The 18,058-nt window shown below is 42.3% G+C and overlaps 2 protein-coding genes across 3 annotated transcripts in view; one reads left to right on the top strand and one right to left on the bottom strand.

Annotated features, from left to right (window-relative positions):
- The first annotated feature begins 104 nt into the window (after positions 1-104).
- On the top strand, positions 105-11,413 carry SPSB3 (splA/ryanodine receptor domain and SOCS box containing 3). Its single transcript, XM_077274718.1, has 7 exons — positions 105-242; positions 2,821-2,964; positions 5,105-5,279; positions 5,362-5,549; positions 8,606-8,708; positions 9,284-9,409; positions 9,485-11,413. The coding sequence occupies exons 2-7, from the start codon at positions 2,827-2,829 to the stop codon at positions 9,844-9,846; spliced, it is 1,092 nt and encodes a 363-aa protein (XP_077130833.1). The 5' UTR covers positions 105-242; positions 2,821-2,826; the 3' UTR covers positions 9,847-11,413.
- Positions 11,414-11,418: 5 nt separating this feature from the next.
- Positions 11,419-18,058, bottom strand: part of EME2 (essential meiotic structure-specific endonuclease subunit 2) — a 34,701-nt gene continuing 28,061 nt past the window's right edge. Inside the window, exons 7-9 of one of the 2 annotated variants that reach the window (XM_077274716.1) lie at positions 16,643-16,758; positions 12,704-12,893; positions 11,419-12,606 (exon numbers count right to left, since the gene is read on the bottom strand). In XM_077274716.1, coding sequence (XP_077130831.1) covers positions 12,370-12,606; positions 12,704-12,893; positions 16,643-16,758 — 543 coding nt within the window. In that variant the 3' untranslated portion in view covers positions 11,419-12,369. The remainder of the gene's footprint in view (positions 12,607-12,703; positions 12,894-16,642; positions 16,759-18,058) is intronic. The other variant, XM_077274717.1, reaches the window with a different exon arrangement.

Genomic DNA, 18,058 nt, shown 5'->3' with positions numbered 1-18,058 from the left:
AGAGGAGGCGGTTTTTTGCTGTAAAAGGACTTAGAGGAAACATCCAATCAGCATCAAGAACCGGCTATCTTGTCCCGCCTATTGATCTTGATTGGCAGGGCCAGCAGCTAATAGTGAATGACAGTTGAGTGATTGACGTGTTAGGCTGCCCAATCATCGGGGTTGCTGATCGTCGATGGTGCCGACGAGTTCAGGGGTTATTGTTGACGTCTGTGCGGCTGTTGCTCCGGGCAGGAAGGCAGGTAGGTGTGATGGTGAGCGAGGGAGGCGCTGCTCTGTGGTTACTAAGCATCCTGGGCTCAGGGGGAGTCTTTGGGGAAGGGGGGAGGCCATTTGGTCACAGCTGTTTAAGCTTAGGTGGGAAGGGTTGTCATAGGGATCTGGGGGTCAAGGAGTGTTGTCATAGGGATCTGGGGGTCAAGGAGTGTTGTCATAAGGATCTGGGTTTTCCATCTGTGGCACAGGAGCTGGTTCACTGCAGATCTGGCAGTCTTACACTGGGGGGCCGTCTACATTACACTGATTCTCCAAAGGGGGCTGTAGTCCTAAAAAACAGGGTCACAGCGGCTTCTTTTCTCCTTATCTTCTATGGTGGAAAACAAGGATGCTAATGGATGCTGCCCGAGCTCTCAGATCCTGTGTTCCTCTCTGAGATGAGGGGCGCCAATGCTGCTGCTTATCTGGGGGATAAAGAAAGGATCATAGCTCCTTTGGGGACTTCTCACAGTAGATGCCATCTCTGTGCCCCCCGTATATCCGGAGAGGGACGGCGCCCCTGAACTAGGTTAATCGCCCGCCGTCTACACACGTCGCTTCCTGTTGTAGGTTATGGGAGCCGTGAAATGCTTGGATGCAACCATAGCACCCATCGTCTTCAATGGAAGGAGCCAAATGTATACACAATCTGCTGAGTGGGGGCAAACTGAGACCCCCATTCTCTAGATAGGGGCGAGATTCGCATATATTATACTTATGATATCCATCAATGTCTCATAAACAAATTTGCTATTGGCAGGGAGTCAGTGTGATCAGAAAAAGGTGGCACCCCTCATCTAAATAGTGGGGAACAAAATGTCAGTTTGTTCCAGTGGGTGAATATCTGCAATGTTCTGTTTGGCCACTAGATGGCTCTGTGTTTCTGTGACTGGCACAGTGTCTTAGGGAGGCACAGCTGTTTTCCCTTGTCTCTTTATGACCAGTGGGGGGTCTGATCTCTGGGACCCCTGACAATCCCAGGACTGAATGGGACGCAGCTCTTTTAATGCTCACCTCTGATCATTGATGCACCTGCCATTTGTTGTCCAGTCCTAAGCAAGAGAATGGGGCTGCTGTACAGCCAGAGGAGCCTTAACCTTTTCCCGATATGTCCAACATCTACATGCCACGGCCAGAGTTGTTGTAACCACTGGCTCAGTGGTTAGCATTGCCACTTTGCAGCACTGGGGTCTTGGATTCTAAATCCACCAAGAACAACATCTGCGAGACATTTGCATGCTCTTGGTGCTATATAAGTAAGTACAAAAATAAAATGCCACTGGCACTCACTGGCTGTGACATTCTCGGGTTGTGATTGCAGTGTCCCTCAATTTCAGGTGCCAATTAACCCTGTGATTTTTATGACGGCCAATATATTGCCATGGCAAACGAAGGTCTAAAAACTGCTGAAATGGCTTCATAAGAGAGCATCGTGTTATCTATATACTGAAATACTGTGGTATTGCTGTATACAAGACAAGCATTCGAAGGATCACAGGTCCTAGTCGCTTTAAAGGACCAAAGCAATGAATAAATTAAAAAGTGTCTTTAAAAATCTAAAAAAAAAAAAGTATTTAAAAACTCAAACCACCTCTTTTTCCCTGAGACGTATCACAAAAAAACCTTAATTTAACCCGAATGGTCAAAGTCATGAAATAAAAAAAATAAATAAATAAAATGCCGGAATTTCTGTTTATCAATCATGTCAATTCCCTCAAAAAATTAGAATGAAAAGCTATCAAAATATTGGTACCAAACTTTAAAAAAAAAAAAAAAAAAAGTTGTGACTCTTGGAAGAGGGCTAGTAAAAAAAACAAAAGAGCAAAAAGAGAGAAAAAAAAAAAAAAGGCCATAACTGGAATGGATTAAAGAGGAGCAGCTTTACAGCAAAACTGGAGACCTTTCATTCTCAGGATTGGTGGGGGTCTCATAACTCAGACACAGGCCCATCATGAAGTGATATCATGTCTTGGTGATATGCAATCATTTTATCAAATGGGGAAACTCTTTAGTATTCTGTCAGTTGCACGTTAGCCACAGAATACAGTGGTGGATTGGAATGAAAGAGAATTATGCAAAACTATCATTCAGAATGTCATTGTTTAATATCTACATATTCAATGTCTTCAAACAAGCCTACCACACCAACTACTCAGTAAACTAACTTAGCCCTGTCCCCTCCTTCCAAATATTACTCTGAATCTGCACCCTACTATTCATCTGTCTCCACACCCTCCATGCACATAACTGCACTTGATACTTGACTATTGCACTTAAACACACGGGCTGATGACCGGATCACGCAGCTTTGTATGAAAATCCCTATTTATTATAATTGCCAGACCTGAAATAACAAGCACTTTTCACCTATTGTGTCCTCCCCATTTCCTTGTAGATTGTAAGCTTGCGAGCAGGGACCTCACTCCTAATGTCACTGTTTAAATTGTCTTAACTTGTATTGAATTTGTCTGTATATGTCCCTGCTTAATTGTAAAGTGCTGCGGAATATGTTGGCGCTATATAAATAAAAAATATTATTATTAATGTGTTTTTTTATTCTTTCAGTCATCAATGCGAAATATGGCTCGTCGACCACGCAGCAGCCGTGCCTGGCACTTTGTCTTAAGTGGGGTACGCAGAGACCAGGACACGCGAGCACCCGCTCTGCCAGCAGGAGATGAAGCCTGGGGCTATGACTCTGACGGACAAGTAATCCACTCACCTGTATTTCTGTTTTCTCCATATTGTACCATTGGCTTCATCTGAAAGGGTTTTGTGTAAAATTCCTGCTGCTGCCTTTTTATCTCATGAAGGGGATTTCACCAAAAAGAGTTATTTTTTAGACAATAAAGTATTTTCTACATGACCTTAGTGCAGGTTCTTTTAACCCTCCCAATTTTACTATTTGTGTAAACTTCCTTGCCATCATTAAACTCTTTACTTCTTATCAGTAAATTAAAAACATGATGTATAAAAAGACAATCATCAAAAATGATCCTCTCACCTAGGACTTCACTGGTTTGCGGATCCAATAGTTAGAATTCAGAGGGATGATGAGTTGTATTAGAATTTTACACAAATCTACATTTACCAAAATTTCAGATTTTTGTTATTCACTACTGTGCGGATTTAGGAAGATGACAGACGCTGGTCGCCATTTTTCCGAACGGAAAAAGTCTATCAAAATGTAAAAGTTAAAAAAAAAAAAAAAAATCCTTATCCTCGCCTCACCAACCCCTCAGATTCTCACCGCCACCCATCAGATCCTTGCCACGACTTCAGATTTCCATTGACATGCACAGAACGCTCCCGGGTCTAGTAAACCCAGGAGCCTCGGCCTAGTGAGCGAGACCCGGGGATTTCAGCACAGCCAACTGCGATCCGAAGACAGACTAGGACCAACTGGGGGCGGAGGGGCTGCTGAGATGAGCGGCACAGTGAGCATTTATTTTTTTTACATATTATGTTTATTATTCTCTAGGGTCTGGAGAGATGTAATGAGGGACATAACAATCAATGGAGAATAACTTCTCCGCAAGTTGAATTTCCTGGGGGAAAAGAAAATCGCACAAACAAGCGAATTTGAATTTTGCCGATTACCTCATTTTTATGAACAAAGTTTCAATCCAGCAGTCCCGGTGTTAAATAAATAAATAATAAATGAAATGACATTATTTAAAAAATGATGGAAACAATTGGGGGGAAAAGAGAAAAAGTAAAATTAAAGACGTAAGTGACACGTTTCAACCTCATGGTTTTTTTCATCTGAAAGTCAACCACATGGTTTCTTAATGAGTTCAAAACACATCACCTGTTTATATAGTTTAACTATCTTCTCGCCTTCCCCATTTTTTTTCTTTTTTGATATTTTTAAATAATTTGTTAAATAAAATGTGTTTGTTTTTTTTTAACCGCTGGAATTGCTGGATTGAAACTATCTTAGATCTAAAAATCACAAACATTCTTGTCTACATCCAGCTCCTGCAAATGTGCACCGTCCTCCTAATACAGTTTATCTACCATAGTTGTATCCAGTGGAGGCAATATCCGCCTCACCTTTTTAGGACTTTGCTATTGATGACCTGTCCTTGGAATAGGACTATCAGCTCTGCAGGGGTCGGACTCCTTGCTTTCCCAACAATCGGCCTATTTAAACGAGTGCTACATCTTTCATTTGCCAAGCTTGTACGGAGAGGCCGTGTCTGGAATGGCAGCTCAGGACCAATCACTTGAATTAGGACCGAGATGCAGAACCAGACCACTGCGAAGGAGGAGCAGTTCTCGCCAACTTCTGATATTTGGGAGTGCCAAGAGTCACAGACCCCTTTCCATTTGATATTGATGGTTGATGGCCTAGCCATTGCTGTGGGATAGGTGCAGTAGATGCCAAGGACAGGCTACTCCTGCCCCCACTAATGTTAATTCCCTAGCAAAAAAGAAGCCAAGGATACAGGTTTAACCTGCTTCCAATGACCACTGCCTGGGGGGCGCATAGTGGAGGTTAAAAAAACAAACAAACAAAAAAGTCAAGACCTGATAGCGAAAACCACAGTGACCACCCTCTGGACAATGAGCTGATGGGCAGTAAGGAGAGCAGCAGGCTAATAAGTATTATCATCTACCACCCTCCCACTGCACTTCTGGAAACCCTCTCAGTACACCAGTCTCCTGTCTTATTGGTTTCCTATAATCTATTAGCACTCTTCGCCCTCTGGATGTAAATATGAATGTTTCCATTCACTGACAGCAAGCAGAGATCTTGGGGAAAAAAATGGTAAGGAATCAAAACTGTGTGTTAGAAAGATTCCAAACTTTTCATTGATTTGCGTTATTTCCATTACATTCACAGCACAGTAACAGCGACTCTGAGATCGAGCTCCTGCACTTGCCTCCCTCCATACCCAGCGCTGTGCCCGTGACGGGTGAATCCTACTGTAGCTGCGACAGCCAGAATGATGCCTACTGTTCCAGCCTGCACACGTTCCACCAGATAAAGAGCTGCCAGTGCGGAGAGGAAGACGACTGTAAGACATGGGAAAGTCCACAGCTCGGGGATGAAACCTACTGACCAGCTCTCACTTTTCTTTTCTCTCCTTTCTGTTGCAGATTTTGACTGGGTGTGGGACGACTGCAGTAAATCCACTGCGACAGTGCTGGGCTGCGACAACCGGAAAGTCAGCTTCCACATGGAGTACAGCTGCGGCACGGCTGCCATTCGAGGCAACAGGGTGCTCAGTGAAGGTCAGCACTTCTGGGAGATTAAGATGACCTCACCTGTATATGGCACAGACATGGTATGTATGCCATTCAAGAGTTACTAACGTGTGTTATCCCATCAGAAATACACTACACATAGGGCATGCTGGTAATCGGCCCCTATATAGTCTCTGACTTACTAGCATCCAACTAGTCTCCTAGCTGTAAATGTAAGATGTTTAATCCCTTTCTGCCCTCGGATGGAATAGTACGTCCGATGGCAGAACCCCTGCTTTGATGTGGGCTCCAGCAGTGAGCCCGCAGCAAAGCCGGGACATGTCAGCTGTTTTGAACAGCTGACATATGACACAATGGCGGCAGATGATCTACCCGCCACTATTAACTAGTTAAATGCCGCTGTCAAACGCTTACAGCAGCATTGAACAAGCACTTCCGGCTATCCGGCCTGAAATGTGCACATCGGTGACCCCCGTCACGTGATCGGGGGTCATTGGTGCATTGGCATAACAACTAGAGGTCTCCTTGAGACCTCTATGGTTGTTGATGCCAGATTGCTGTGAGCGCCACACTGTGGTCCGCGCTCATAGCAATGCTGTAATTCTACTACATAGGAGCGATCTGAGCATCGTTGCTATGTAGCTGAGCCAATCAGGTTATGCCAGCTTGTAGCCTCCCATGGAGGCTATTGAAGCATGGCAAACGTGTAAAAAAAAAAAAAAAAAAATCTGTTCAAATCACCCCCTTTCGCCCCATGTAATATATAAAGCTGAATGTGTGTATGTGTGTGTATGTCCGGGATTGGCATCTGCACCGTCGTAGCTACAGCCACAAAATTTTGCACAGTCACACGTCTGGACCCTGAGAGCGTCATAGGCTATGTTGTGAGGCAAAATTTTTACCCCGCGCGTTCCAATTCACCAAACAATTTTGCCCCTATCTACATAATGGGGAAAAAGTGAAAGGAAAAGTGTTGGAGGCAAATTAACAGCTGCCAGATGTGAACAAGGGGGACTTAAAGAATGAGAGCGATGGCGCCAAAGAGTATATACCGTACAGTTGCTAAGGTGGGGCCCCGACATGGGATAATCACCACACCACCACGGGGATATGAACACACACACAAAATGTGCCACACACTACCACGTGCTTGAACACATATATCACCCTCAGCGCACATTTCACCACACAAACACCAACCTCGCCACATAAAAGTCAAAACACAAAAGTCACCGCTCAAAACTCGCCACGCGCAAAACTCTCCACATACAAAACTCGCCTCATGGAAAACTCGCCACACGCAAAACTTGCACACGCGTAAAAATTGCCACATGCACACAACTTGCTACACTAACCTGTCACGTGCAACTCGACACACAAAAAGTTGCTACACGCATGCCTCCACATGCAACTCAACACACACAACTTGACACATGAAACTCGCCCCAAAACACACACAAGTCTGGTATTATCCTTCAAAAATAAAAATCTGATTAATAACCAGACAAGCTACAAGAGCAACAAATGTACCATATAGGACTCCGGCAGCTGTCAGTCACATGACCTGTCTATTATGTGTATGCAAGAGCTAATATATACTGCCAGGGGGTGGGCTTACTGTTGGCTGGGGATTTATCAGGCTGCCAATTTAGCTTACAAATACTGAGTTAAAAATACTGAGCAAATAACGTGTGAATGCGGTCTAATACAGGAGGAGATGACATACAGATATATACTATATACAGGAGAGATGACACACAGGTATATACTATATAGAGGAGGATATGACATACAGGTATATACTATATACAGGGGAGATGACACACACATATATACTATATGCAGGGGAGATGACTCACAGGTATATACTATATACAGAAGAGATGACATACAGGTAAATACTATTTACAGGGGAGATGACATACAGGTATATATTATATAAGGGAGATGACAAACATGTATATACTGAGGGGAAAATGAAAGGTGTGAGGTGAAAATGAAAAGAAGTGAGGGAAAATAGTGGAGTGATCGGAAAATGACAGATGTGAGGTCGAAATGACAAGTGTTAGTGGGGAATGAGAGGAGTGAAGGAGAAAATAAGAGAAGTGAGGTGCTATAACTAACCACAGATATTTACTATGTCCAGGCAACACCGGGCTCTTCAGCTAGTTCAAAATAAAACAATAAAAAAAAAAAATCAAACCTATGCAATATTTGGTATTGCCGCATTCAGAATCACCCAATCTATCAACAAAAAAAAGAATTAACCAGATTGCTAAATTGCATAGCGAGTATATCATTTGTGAACTTATGCAGGTCAATAAAAAAGTATATTAAAATACTAAGTCTAAAGGCTCCTATACAGATTAGGAAACTGGTGTTAATTTTTATGTAGTTTAAAAAAAAAAAAAAAAAAATCATTATTCATAAATTTTCTGTTTTGCTAACTGTTTAAACATCTTAAAATGGAACTTTCTTTATCGCCTTTCATTGGGGGACACAGCTAAACATGGTTCCTGTGTTCCCCAATGAAGGCTCCGAGAAACAGATTTCACTGTAAGCAACCAAAAATCCTGTTTTATTTTGCTTGTCCACCATGATAATGTTTGAATTACAGTTATACAGTACATCCGTGCCCACTGTTGGACACATGCACTCAGAAGCTATGTGCCAGAGTGGCCACAAAGGCAAATGCAATGGCATCCACCCATATAGGTATCTATTGCAAAGAAAAAAAACACAAAACCCACCCTGTGTGCAACACAGTATACTTCTCTATGTGATAGCCTTCTGTATAGGAAAGCACAGACTTTTTTTGTATTTGCCTGTACAGTAAAAAACAGTATGCAAACACCAGCTAGACTGAGGCCAGAAAACACACTTTTGACCTCCTTGTGGTGAATAAGGATTTATAGGAACATCGCAGTATACGTCACAGCTCCCGGTATAGACCAAGCACCCGGCACAATGTGTGTGTTTACCTTCGTATTAGCAGAAAGCGAATAGTTGGGAAACGCTCATTCTAGTTTAAAGATATTTGGTCTGGCGTTTCCTTTGAAAACATATACAGTGTTCTAGCTGTAGGTATACTCACAGTTGTCCCAGAGAGTAAAACAGACAGTTTTTCATTTTTTAGATGGTTGGGATTGGAACGTCAGACGTGAATCTGGACAAGTACCGGCACTCGTTCTGTAGTCTGCTTGGGAAGGATGCCGAGAGTTGGGGTCTCTCATACACAGGTAAGTGGGGTTATGCGATTAGATTAATGGCTTCTATTGTATCCAGGCTCGGACTGGCCTATAGGGTAACAGGATTTCCCCAGTGGGCCTCTGTGCAGATCTGGGTCCCCAACCCCACCGTATGGGCAGTACTTGGCATAATTCACTCTGTACAGAAAAAAAAAGCAGCATCTCCTCATTAACCAACCTATTTAGTTTATTATATAGAGATATAGGTAAATGTGTGAACGAGGGAAGTGTAATATTTGTATGCAGGTGAAAAGTGCTCCCCCCAAAGTCAATGATACTGGTGGGCCCTTGGCTGCCCAGTACGACATTGGTTGTATAATAATAATTTTTATATAGCACCAACATATTCTGTATCACTTAAAATTAATGTTGTATGTAGTAATCTGCCAGTGGAGTGTCATTAACGGTACTCCTTCACTGTATGATATATATATATATATATATATATATATATATATATATTTTTTTTTTTTCTCCTTCCTCTGAGTCTGGTGGCCTCGAATCCCTTGTGTGTGACTTTGTGTAATACTACTAATCTATAGTAATCTATCTTCTTCGTCTTCTAGGTTTGCTTCATCACAAGGGTGACAAAAGCAGCTTCTCCACGCGCTTTGGCCAAGGGTCAATTATTGGAGTGCACCTGGATACCTGGCATGGAGTGCTGACGTTCTACAAGAACAGGAAGTGTATTGGTAAGAGATTGGGTGGTCACAAATTCCTTGGCAGAACAGAGTGGGGTTGTCTCACATGTTCCTCTTACTTTCCAGGTGTTGCAGCCACTCAGTTGCGGAACAAGAAGTTATTCCCCATGGTCTGTTCTACAGCCGCAAAGAGCAGCATGAAAGTCATCCGCTCGTGCTCCTGCCGCACCTCTCTCCAATACCTGTGTTGTGCCCGATTGCGCCAGCTGCTTCCTGACTGTGTGGACTCTCTGGAGGCTTTACCTCTCCCTCCAGGTCTCAAACAAGTTCTGAGTAACAAGCTGGGCTGGGTCTTACAGATGGGAATCAGCCCCTCCAGACAGCGCAAAAGTGACACTGCAGCCACCGCCTCCTGCGGGAGCGACTCGGATAGCAGCTGCTTGCTGGGCCCGGAAGACTGTCAACGGAAACGGTGCCGCAGGGTTTAGCGGTAAGAGGTGCCGCCATGGTGCCCACCGTCTGCCGTAACATCCCACTGTGAACTTTTGCAAGGACGGAATATAAAAATGCAATGACCTCCCAAGCTGATCATAGATCTTAAAGGGACCATGGAAACTGGAGCGGTGCTCTGATCTCGTCATTTGGTGACCTTGAAATATCAGAATGATGGTGCTAGATTAAGACAGCTGAAGCCTAGTTTTCGGTTTGCTATGGCTGTCTTTCTGCCTTAGGTGAGGCACAATTTGTAACATCTGACCTACACATAAGACATGCCATTTAATTGGGGTTTGTCCAGAATCAAAGATGGGGGAGAAAAAAAATGCTCTCCCAACACAGGAACAGCGCCACTCTTACCTGTGTCTTTTATTGCAGCATATAACTAATAAAGTGAATGCTGCAATACCAGAGTGGCGCTGACCCCCTTATTCTAATCGTGGACACCTCCTGTACTCGTATCCTTAAAAATGAAGCGGTCTGTTTTCTACCATCACTTTAATAGGATCTGTAAAACAACTGGGGTTTTTGCTACTAAAAACTTTACAATGATTCAGACCCAGTGATCCTTGAATGGCTACTGCTTGGACCTGAGTGACTCTTAGAAACTAGCATTTAACAGTTCTGTAGGCATTTCAATGACTTGTAATACTTAGGGCTAAGTAAAAGTTACCTGGGGCCTGCAGAACCCCCCTCAAGGCTCAAACTGTTGGTTGATATCCCGGTGACATTAATGGGTTTCTGTATGAACAATATCCATCCAGGATCTGTAGAGACCACATCCATATACTGTTATCAGGGTAACTGTACATTGTACTGTTTGTCCTCCTCCTACCAACGTCATATTTCCAGCTGTTTTTATTTTATTTTTTCCTGCTCCATTAGGACACTATGAGTTGGATGGGTTTGGGTTGTGGTGTAGTCTGCTTAATGTTACTGCTAGAATCTCATGTAGACTTCCTGTTTTAACACCTATATATCAATGAAATACAGCTTGGATTACTTTATATTTTTAACCTAGCCGTTATGTTGTCGTATGCCTTGTGATATAGTCTGCACCGCGACCACAGCCTTTCCCAAAGAAAAATGTTCTACCTTTCCACGACTCGATCCAATCTCATACAGTCGAGGTGACCGCGGGCAGACAAACCTTCCTCCAGGCCCACCTTCATTGACATGCATGCTTGGCTCACCTGAAGGGCCATGTGTACCCAATGGGGGAAAAGGTAATAAGCTTGTGTCAGACACTTCTGCTCATCTCCCGTGTGAACAGAGGATCAGGCATGTGGAAACCTTAAACCCATTCTTTTCATGTCCTTAATAAATTAAATAGCCCCATAAATTCAAATTGTGCCCAATGTTTCAGAGTTCAGAACTCAACAACTTTAGTCCCTGCACAAGATTATTATTATTTTAATATATTACTGTTGGTGTTTACACTTTTGCAACTAATAATCTTAATTAAAAATATCCCATTGTGTAGTGTATACAGCCCTATGGTCATAGACCAGTGACATGGCTAGTTTCAAATTAAAACCGCTTGTTCATCAGGCGAAATTATTTTTAAGCTTGTTTATTGTCAAGTACACACACAGGTCTGGATAGGAACGGATTACCCACAAGTGGCAGTGGCGGTAGAAATGTATCTCCTATTTTATATATTCCAAAATAGGAGAAATTGTATACAAGTCTACAACTTCTAGACCACAACATGCCCTATGAATAATCTGATACTACAGTCATGTTTATACTTGATGGTATATGATTGTAGATCTATGGAGGAGCTGTATACACTAAACGGTAACAGTTTAGTATATATTTTGCATTTATTATATTTATAGATTAACTGTTTAGTTAATCTAAATATGTAATTTTGTATATATTTATATAAAAAACTGCTACCATTCAGTGTGAACAGCTCCCATGTAGAACTGCAATCATAGACTAACCATAACTGTAGTATCAGATTACAAATAAGATTGGTTCATAGTATATACAGGGTGGGCCATTTATATGGATACACCTGGGTGGGCCATTTATAAAGTTGCATCCAAAATGGCCGCTATGGTCACCACCAATCTGGAAACGTTTTTCCCCTCCCATATACTAATGCACCACAAACAGGAAGTTGATATCAACCATTCCCATTTTATTTAGGTATATCCATATAAATGGCCCACCCTGTATAACAATGAGAACAGGAACTGTATACTCAAAATGTAATGGTTACACTTTTTTTATTATACATTGAGTAAAAATATTGCAGAAGTGTACAAACCCTTCAAGAAATAAGGAAGACACAAGTATTAATATACCGTAAGGGCGAGTTCCCTGCCACCGCAGTACCATAAGGTGTGCTCTCAGCCGTACGGCTATATTCTTAAGCACTGCACCAGCCGACACAGGGTAATTTCATTATTACAGACATTTAAATCCACTGTAGATAAAAGATTCCATAGTTCTTACTGGTCCGGTCTGTTAGGAACTAATCCCAGCACCTGCTACAGCCCCACGTGCTATGAATTCAGATCCAGCACTAGTTCCGGATTAGTCGCAGTCATGAAAAGCCAGATCCGTCGTGATAAATCTGGACCGATTCGTCTTTCCCTCCTCCCAGCTGGTTCATCACCTTGTGTGTTGCTGGAATCATCATCTGGGTCATCGCCCTCTTCGGTGTCACCCGCCCTACGTGGTACCCGTAGATCAGACAGAAGAGAGAGTTTTTCCCGTTCTGTATTGCACGCAATGTAAGCCTGGAGAGGGTGAAGATGAAAAAGCGACAATGGAAACCAATACATAACGGGAGATGGAGTATAGTAGAGAGCTACTACTGTGCATGCTACAACTAACCTGCACGAGAAGCTGCGGGGAAGGATAAGCCTTGGTTATGGCTGCGGCCATTGCCGGACTAACTCTGTTTAACTGTTGAATTTGCCTACTCCAAACCAGAGGTAGACCTGTGAGTGATCCTCGAGGACCCCAACCTCGCCAGCTGCCCACCGAGGTGCAGAATGAGTACGACTGAGCTTCACAATGTTTCCTACGGACAAATAAAATATGTGACATAAAAAAACCTACAAAGAGCGGGGTCTCTCCCCCCCCAATGTCAGCACTATTGTAATTAGCATTTGTGTGGGTCAGTATATTTACAACAATACCAAATTTGCATAGCTCTGACTATTTTACTACCTTAAAAGAAAATTAACAACTTTGTGAAAAAATATTTTTGTTTATGTCACCCTTGCCCAAGACATACACTTTAATTCTTCTGTCGAACTGTGAGTTTTCGGCATTATGAACTGCAGTTCTTATTAATATATTCAGAAATAAATATTAAAGTACAAAATGTATATCCACAGGATTTTTTAATTAGTGGTCAAAAGAAAAGCAATAATAACATATTTGTTCTACTTACATGTTGCAATTTCAAAGAAGAAATATAATAAATTGCACGTTCTGCAATAAAGACACCCCTAATTAACCCTTTAACTCCTATGCCACTTTCTGTTTTTGTTTTTTTGCTCCCCTTCTTCCCAGAGCTGTAACTTTCTTATTTTTCAGTCCAAATGGCCATGCGGGGGCTTGTTTTTTGCGGGACAAGTTGTACTTTTGAACGATACCATTGGTTTTAACATATCGTGTACTGGAAAACGGGAAAAAATTCAAGCGCGGTGAAAGTGCAAAAAAAATGCAATTCAACAGTTGTTTTTAGGGTTTTCCATTACCATGTTCACTAAATGCTAAAACTCACCGGCAATTATAATTCTCCAGGTCATTACGAGTTGATAGACACCAAAAACGTCTAGGGTTTTACTTATTTAAGTGGTGAAACAAAAATCCAATCTTTAGTTTTTTTTTTTTTTAAAAGTGCTATTTTCTAAGACCCTTAGCGTCTAAATTTTTTGTGATCTCGAGTCAGGCGAGATCTTATTTTTTGTCCGCTGAGCTGACATTTTTATTCATACCATTTTGGTGCAGATACGGTCTTTTGATCGCCCGTTGTTGCATTTTATTGCGATGTAGTGGAACCAGAAAAACGTGATTCTGACGTTTTGAATTTTTACTCATTCCGCCGTTCAGCGGTCAGGTTAATTTTTTTTTTTATATTGATAGATTGGGCGATTGCAATACCAAATTGGAATATTTGATATTATTTCAATTTTATTTTGAATGGGGCGAAAGGGGGGTGATTTTAATATATATATATACAGGTCCTTCTCAAAAAATTAGCATATAGTGTTAAATTTCATTATTTACCATAATGTAATGATTACAATTAAACTTTCATATACTATAGATTCATTGTCCACCAACTGAAATTTGTCAGGTCTTTTATTGTTTTAATACTGATGATTTTGGCATACAACTCCTGATAACCCAAAAAACCTGTCTCAATAAATTAGCATATCAAGAAAAGGTTCTCTAAATGACCTATTACCCTAATCTTCTGAATCAACTAATTAACTCTAAACACATGCAAAAGATACCTGAGGCTTTTAAAAACTCCCTGCCTGGTTCATTACTCAAAACCCCCATCATGGGTAAGACTAGCGACCTGACAGATGTCAAGAAGGCCATCATTGACACCCTCAAGCAAGAGGGTAAGACCCAGAAAGAAATTTCTCAACAAATAGGCTGTTCCCAGAGTGCTGTATCAAGGCACCTCAATGGTAAGTCTGTTGGAAGGAAACAATGTGGCAGAAAACGCTGTACAACGAGAAGAGGTGACCGGACCCTGAGGAAGATTGTGGAGAAGGACCGATTCCAGACCTTGGGGAACCTGAGGAAGCAGTGGACTGAGTCTGGTGTGTAAACATCCAGAGCCACCGTGCACAGGCGTGTGCAGGAAATGGGCTACAGGTGCCGCATTCCCCAGGTAAAGCCACTTTTGAACCATAAACAGCGGCAGAAGCGCCTGACCTGGGCTACAGAGAAGCAGCACTGGACTGTTGCTAAGTGGTCCCAAGTACTTTTTTCTGATGAAAGCAAATTTTGCATGTCATTCGGAAATCAAGGTGCCAGAGTCTGGAGGAAGACTGGGGAGAAGGAAATGCCAAAATGCCTGAAGTCCAGTGTCAAGTACCCACAGTCAGTGATGGTGTGGGGTGCCATGTCAGCTGCTGGTGTTGGTCCACTGTGTTTCATCAAGGGCAGGGTCAATGCAGCTAGCTATCAGGAGATTTTGGAGCACTTCATGCTTCCATCGGCTGAAATGCTTTATGGAGATGAAGATTTCATTTTTCAGCACGACCTGGCACCTGCTCACAGTGCCAAAACCACTGGTAAATGGTTTACTGACCATGGTATTACTGTGCTCAATTGGCCTGCCAACTCTCCTGACCTGAACCCCATAGAGAATCTGTGGGATATTGTGAAGAGAAAGTTGAGAGACGCAAGACCCAACACTCTGGATGAGCTTAAGGCCGCTATTGAAGCATCCTGGGCCTCCATAACATCTCAGCAGTGTCACAGGCTGATTGCCTCCATGCCACGCCGCATTGAAGCAGTCATTTCTGCCAAAGGATTCCCGACCAAGTATTGAGTGCATAACTGAACATTATTATTTGATGGTTTTTTTGTTTGTTATTAAAAAACACTTTTATTTGATTGGACGGGTGAAATATGCTAATTTATTGAGACAGGTTTTTTGGGTTATCAGGAGTTGTATGCCAAAATCATCAGTATTAAAACAATAAAAGACCTGACAAATTTCAGTTGGTGGATAATGAATCTATAGTATATGAAAGTTTAATTGTAATCATTACATTATGGTAAATAATGAAATTTAACACTATATGCTAATTTTTTGAGAAGGACCTGTATATATATATATATATATATATATATATATATATATATATATATATATATATATATATATATATATATATATATATATATATATATATATATATATATATATTTACATTTTTAAATCCTTTTTTTTTTACTTTTGCATGCTTCAATAGTAGCTGCAGATATCCAATCGCTGCAGATGTCCAATCGGCTGTGCTACACACAGGCAATGATTAATGATTGCCTGTGTGTTTTAGAAATGCTCACATGCGATGAGCGCCAACCACTGGGAGGCGCTCATAGCAATCCGGCTATGACAACCATATAGGTCTGATGGAGACCTCTGGTTGGCATGCCAACCCATCTGTGACCCGCGATCACGTAACAGGGTCACTGACGGGAGGGATTTCAGTAAACCCCAGTTAAATGCTGCTGTCAGAGATTGACAGCAACATTTAACTGGTTAACAGCTGCGGGTGGATCATGATTCCACGTGCGGCTGTTAGAGGCACATGTCAGCTGTTCAAAACAGCTGACATGTGCCGGGAAAAATGTGGGCTCAGCGCAGGACCCCCATCAAAGGGAGGGATTCCGACGTGGGCGTACTATTACTTCCAACGTCGGAAAGGGGTTAAAAATAACAAATACAGTTATACTTACCTTACGCCTATTTCATAAAAGCCATGGTCTCCTGTAAAAAAAGCTGTCAAGTTTGGGGCAGATGACCTGGGACCAGTCCATGCAACACACAAATGTATGAATGGGGCATATGGTAAGTTCAGGTGGTGGCAGATTCTTTATGGCAATAATATAAGGAACAATTTCTGCACAGAATAATGACCATGCATAGTAAGATTCTGCACCACAAATCCACACTAAATATACATATTGCGCCTCCTGACATCTGCTGGTCTGGACACTTCAAAAAGCAGGCTGCCACAAAAAGTAAATAAAATGATTAGATAGATAGATTTCTTATGTTGGGGTACTCACCGAAATGGGCGCTGAGCCACGCTCTTCGTCACGGCACACACATGCTGCCCGAGCTGCTTCCAAGTGTCTAGGTTTAACACCTCCATGTTGTAATACAGCTGTAGAAACACAAGGGCCTGACCTCCCACAGAGCGCAACAAGGAGAAGACAAATATATTATAAAGTTAACCTTCATTTATCTTGAGAAGCAGCGCTGACCTGCAAGTTCCTCAAGCACTGAACGCAGAGAGCTGAGCGGTCACTGACGCCATTAATTCACTTCTGCCATATTTCTAGAGAACCTGTGGTCCTTAAATAAGCATATTATTAGCCAAGAACCTAATAGCCCTCATGAAATAAAATGGTCAGTGTTGCCAATAGCAACCAATCTGAACTCCGTTTTCATTTTTTAAACTGCTATGGAAAAAAGAAAGCTGCACTATGATTGGTTGCTCAGGGAAACGGCTAGTTTTTACTATTTTGATAAATGAGGCCTAAGGTCTCTTACTCATCCTGTGTCATTATAACCTCAAAGATGGGGTTGGCTAAATATATTATTAATAATGTATAAAAGATAGTACACTGGCGCTACACTACTTCAAGGGACAGAGAAAGAGTTAATCTGAAACAACGCTGCTGCTGGTGATCTGACAGGGTCTGTGTAAAACCCTGCTAAATAAAATAACAAGGTGGATATAAAAGCTATCACCTGCGCTAGAAAGGTGCGTTGGTAAATGAGATATAAGTATATGGACATAGAAAAAATATATACTCTCCCAGCTTCAATAATCAGGGAGCAATGCAGCCGAACAAATACTTAGTACAAAAGCACTTACTGCATGAATCTGTAGTGGCACCGGAGCGTAGTTAGAACTTATCCCGGGAGGTGTCCAGTGTTCGGTCCCATAGTAAGGTGGAGCAGGGGAGAGGGGATAAGGTGAGGGCTTTCGCCCGCTGAGTATCTCCTTGCTGGTCACAGGGGGTTAGATCAAACCGCCTGCCTCTGGCGTGCCCCGGCCGGAAGCAACGCCGAAGCGGTGGCGGAGTGTGAAAGGGGCGTAGCTCAAATGTGACGTCACACAAGTGTAAGGACGGGGAGCGTACAGGGACACAAACCAACACGTTTCGAAGGCTAACAACCTTCTTCGTCTGGGCTGCAGTACCCTGTGGGACCCATCCTTATATAGTGCTTGATTATTGGCCCTTTCCTATCCTGTCCCTGTGATTCGCAGAGAGAGTCGACGGACGATTCACTGCATAACTCAAAGAGCAATGTTTACATTTGGCCATTCTTGGAAAAGCTAATATATTAAGCCGACTACGCTGAGTATTCATATCGGGGAAAAAGAGCCGATAATCGGCATATATGTAAATTGCTATGCAAATTCCTACACCGATACATACCGCAATTCTGCAGATTAGTGAGTGGTGCATCCC

Source organism: Ranitomeya variabilis, chromosome 7 (genome assembly GCF_051348905.1).
Source record: "Ranitomeya variabilis isolate aRanVar5 chromosome 7, aRanVar5.hap1, whole genome shotgun sequence".
NCBI lineage: Eukaryota > Metazoa > Chordata > Amphibia > Anura > Dendrobatidae > Ranitomeya > Ranitomeya variabilis.
This window is presented reverse-complemented; position numbering and strand designations above follow the sequence as displayed.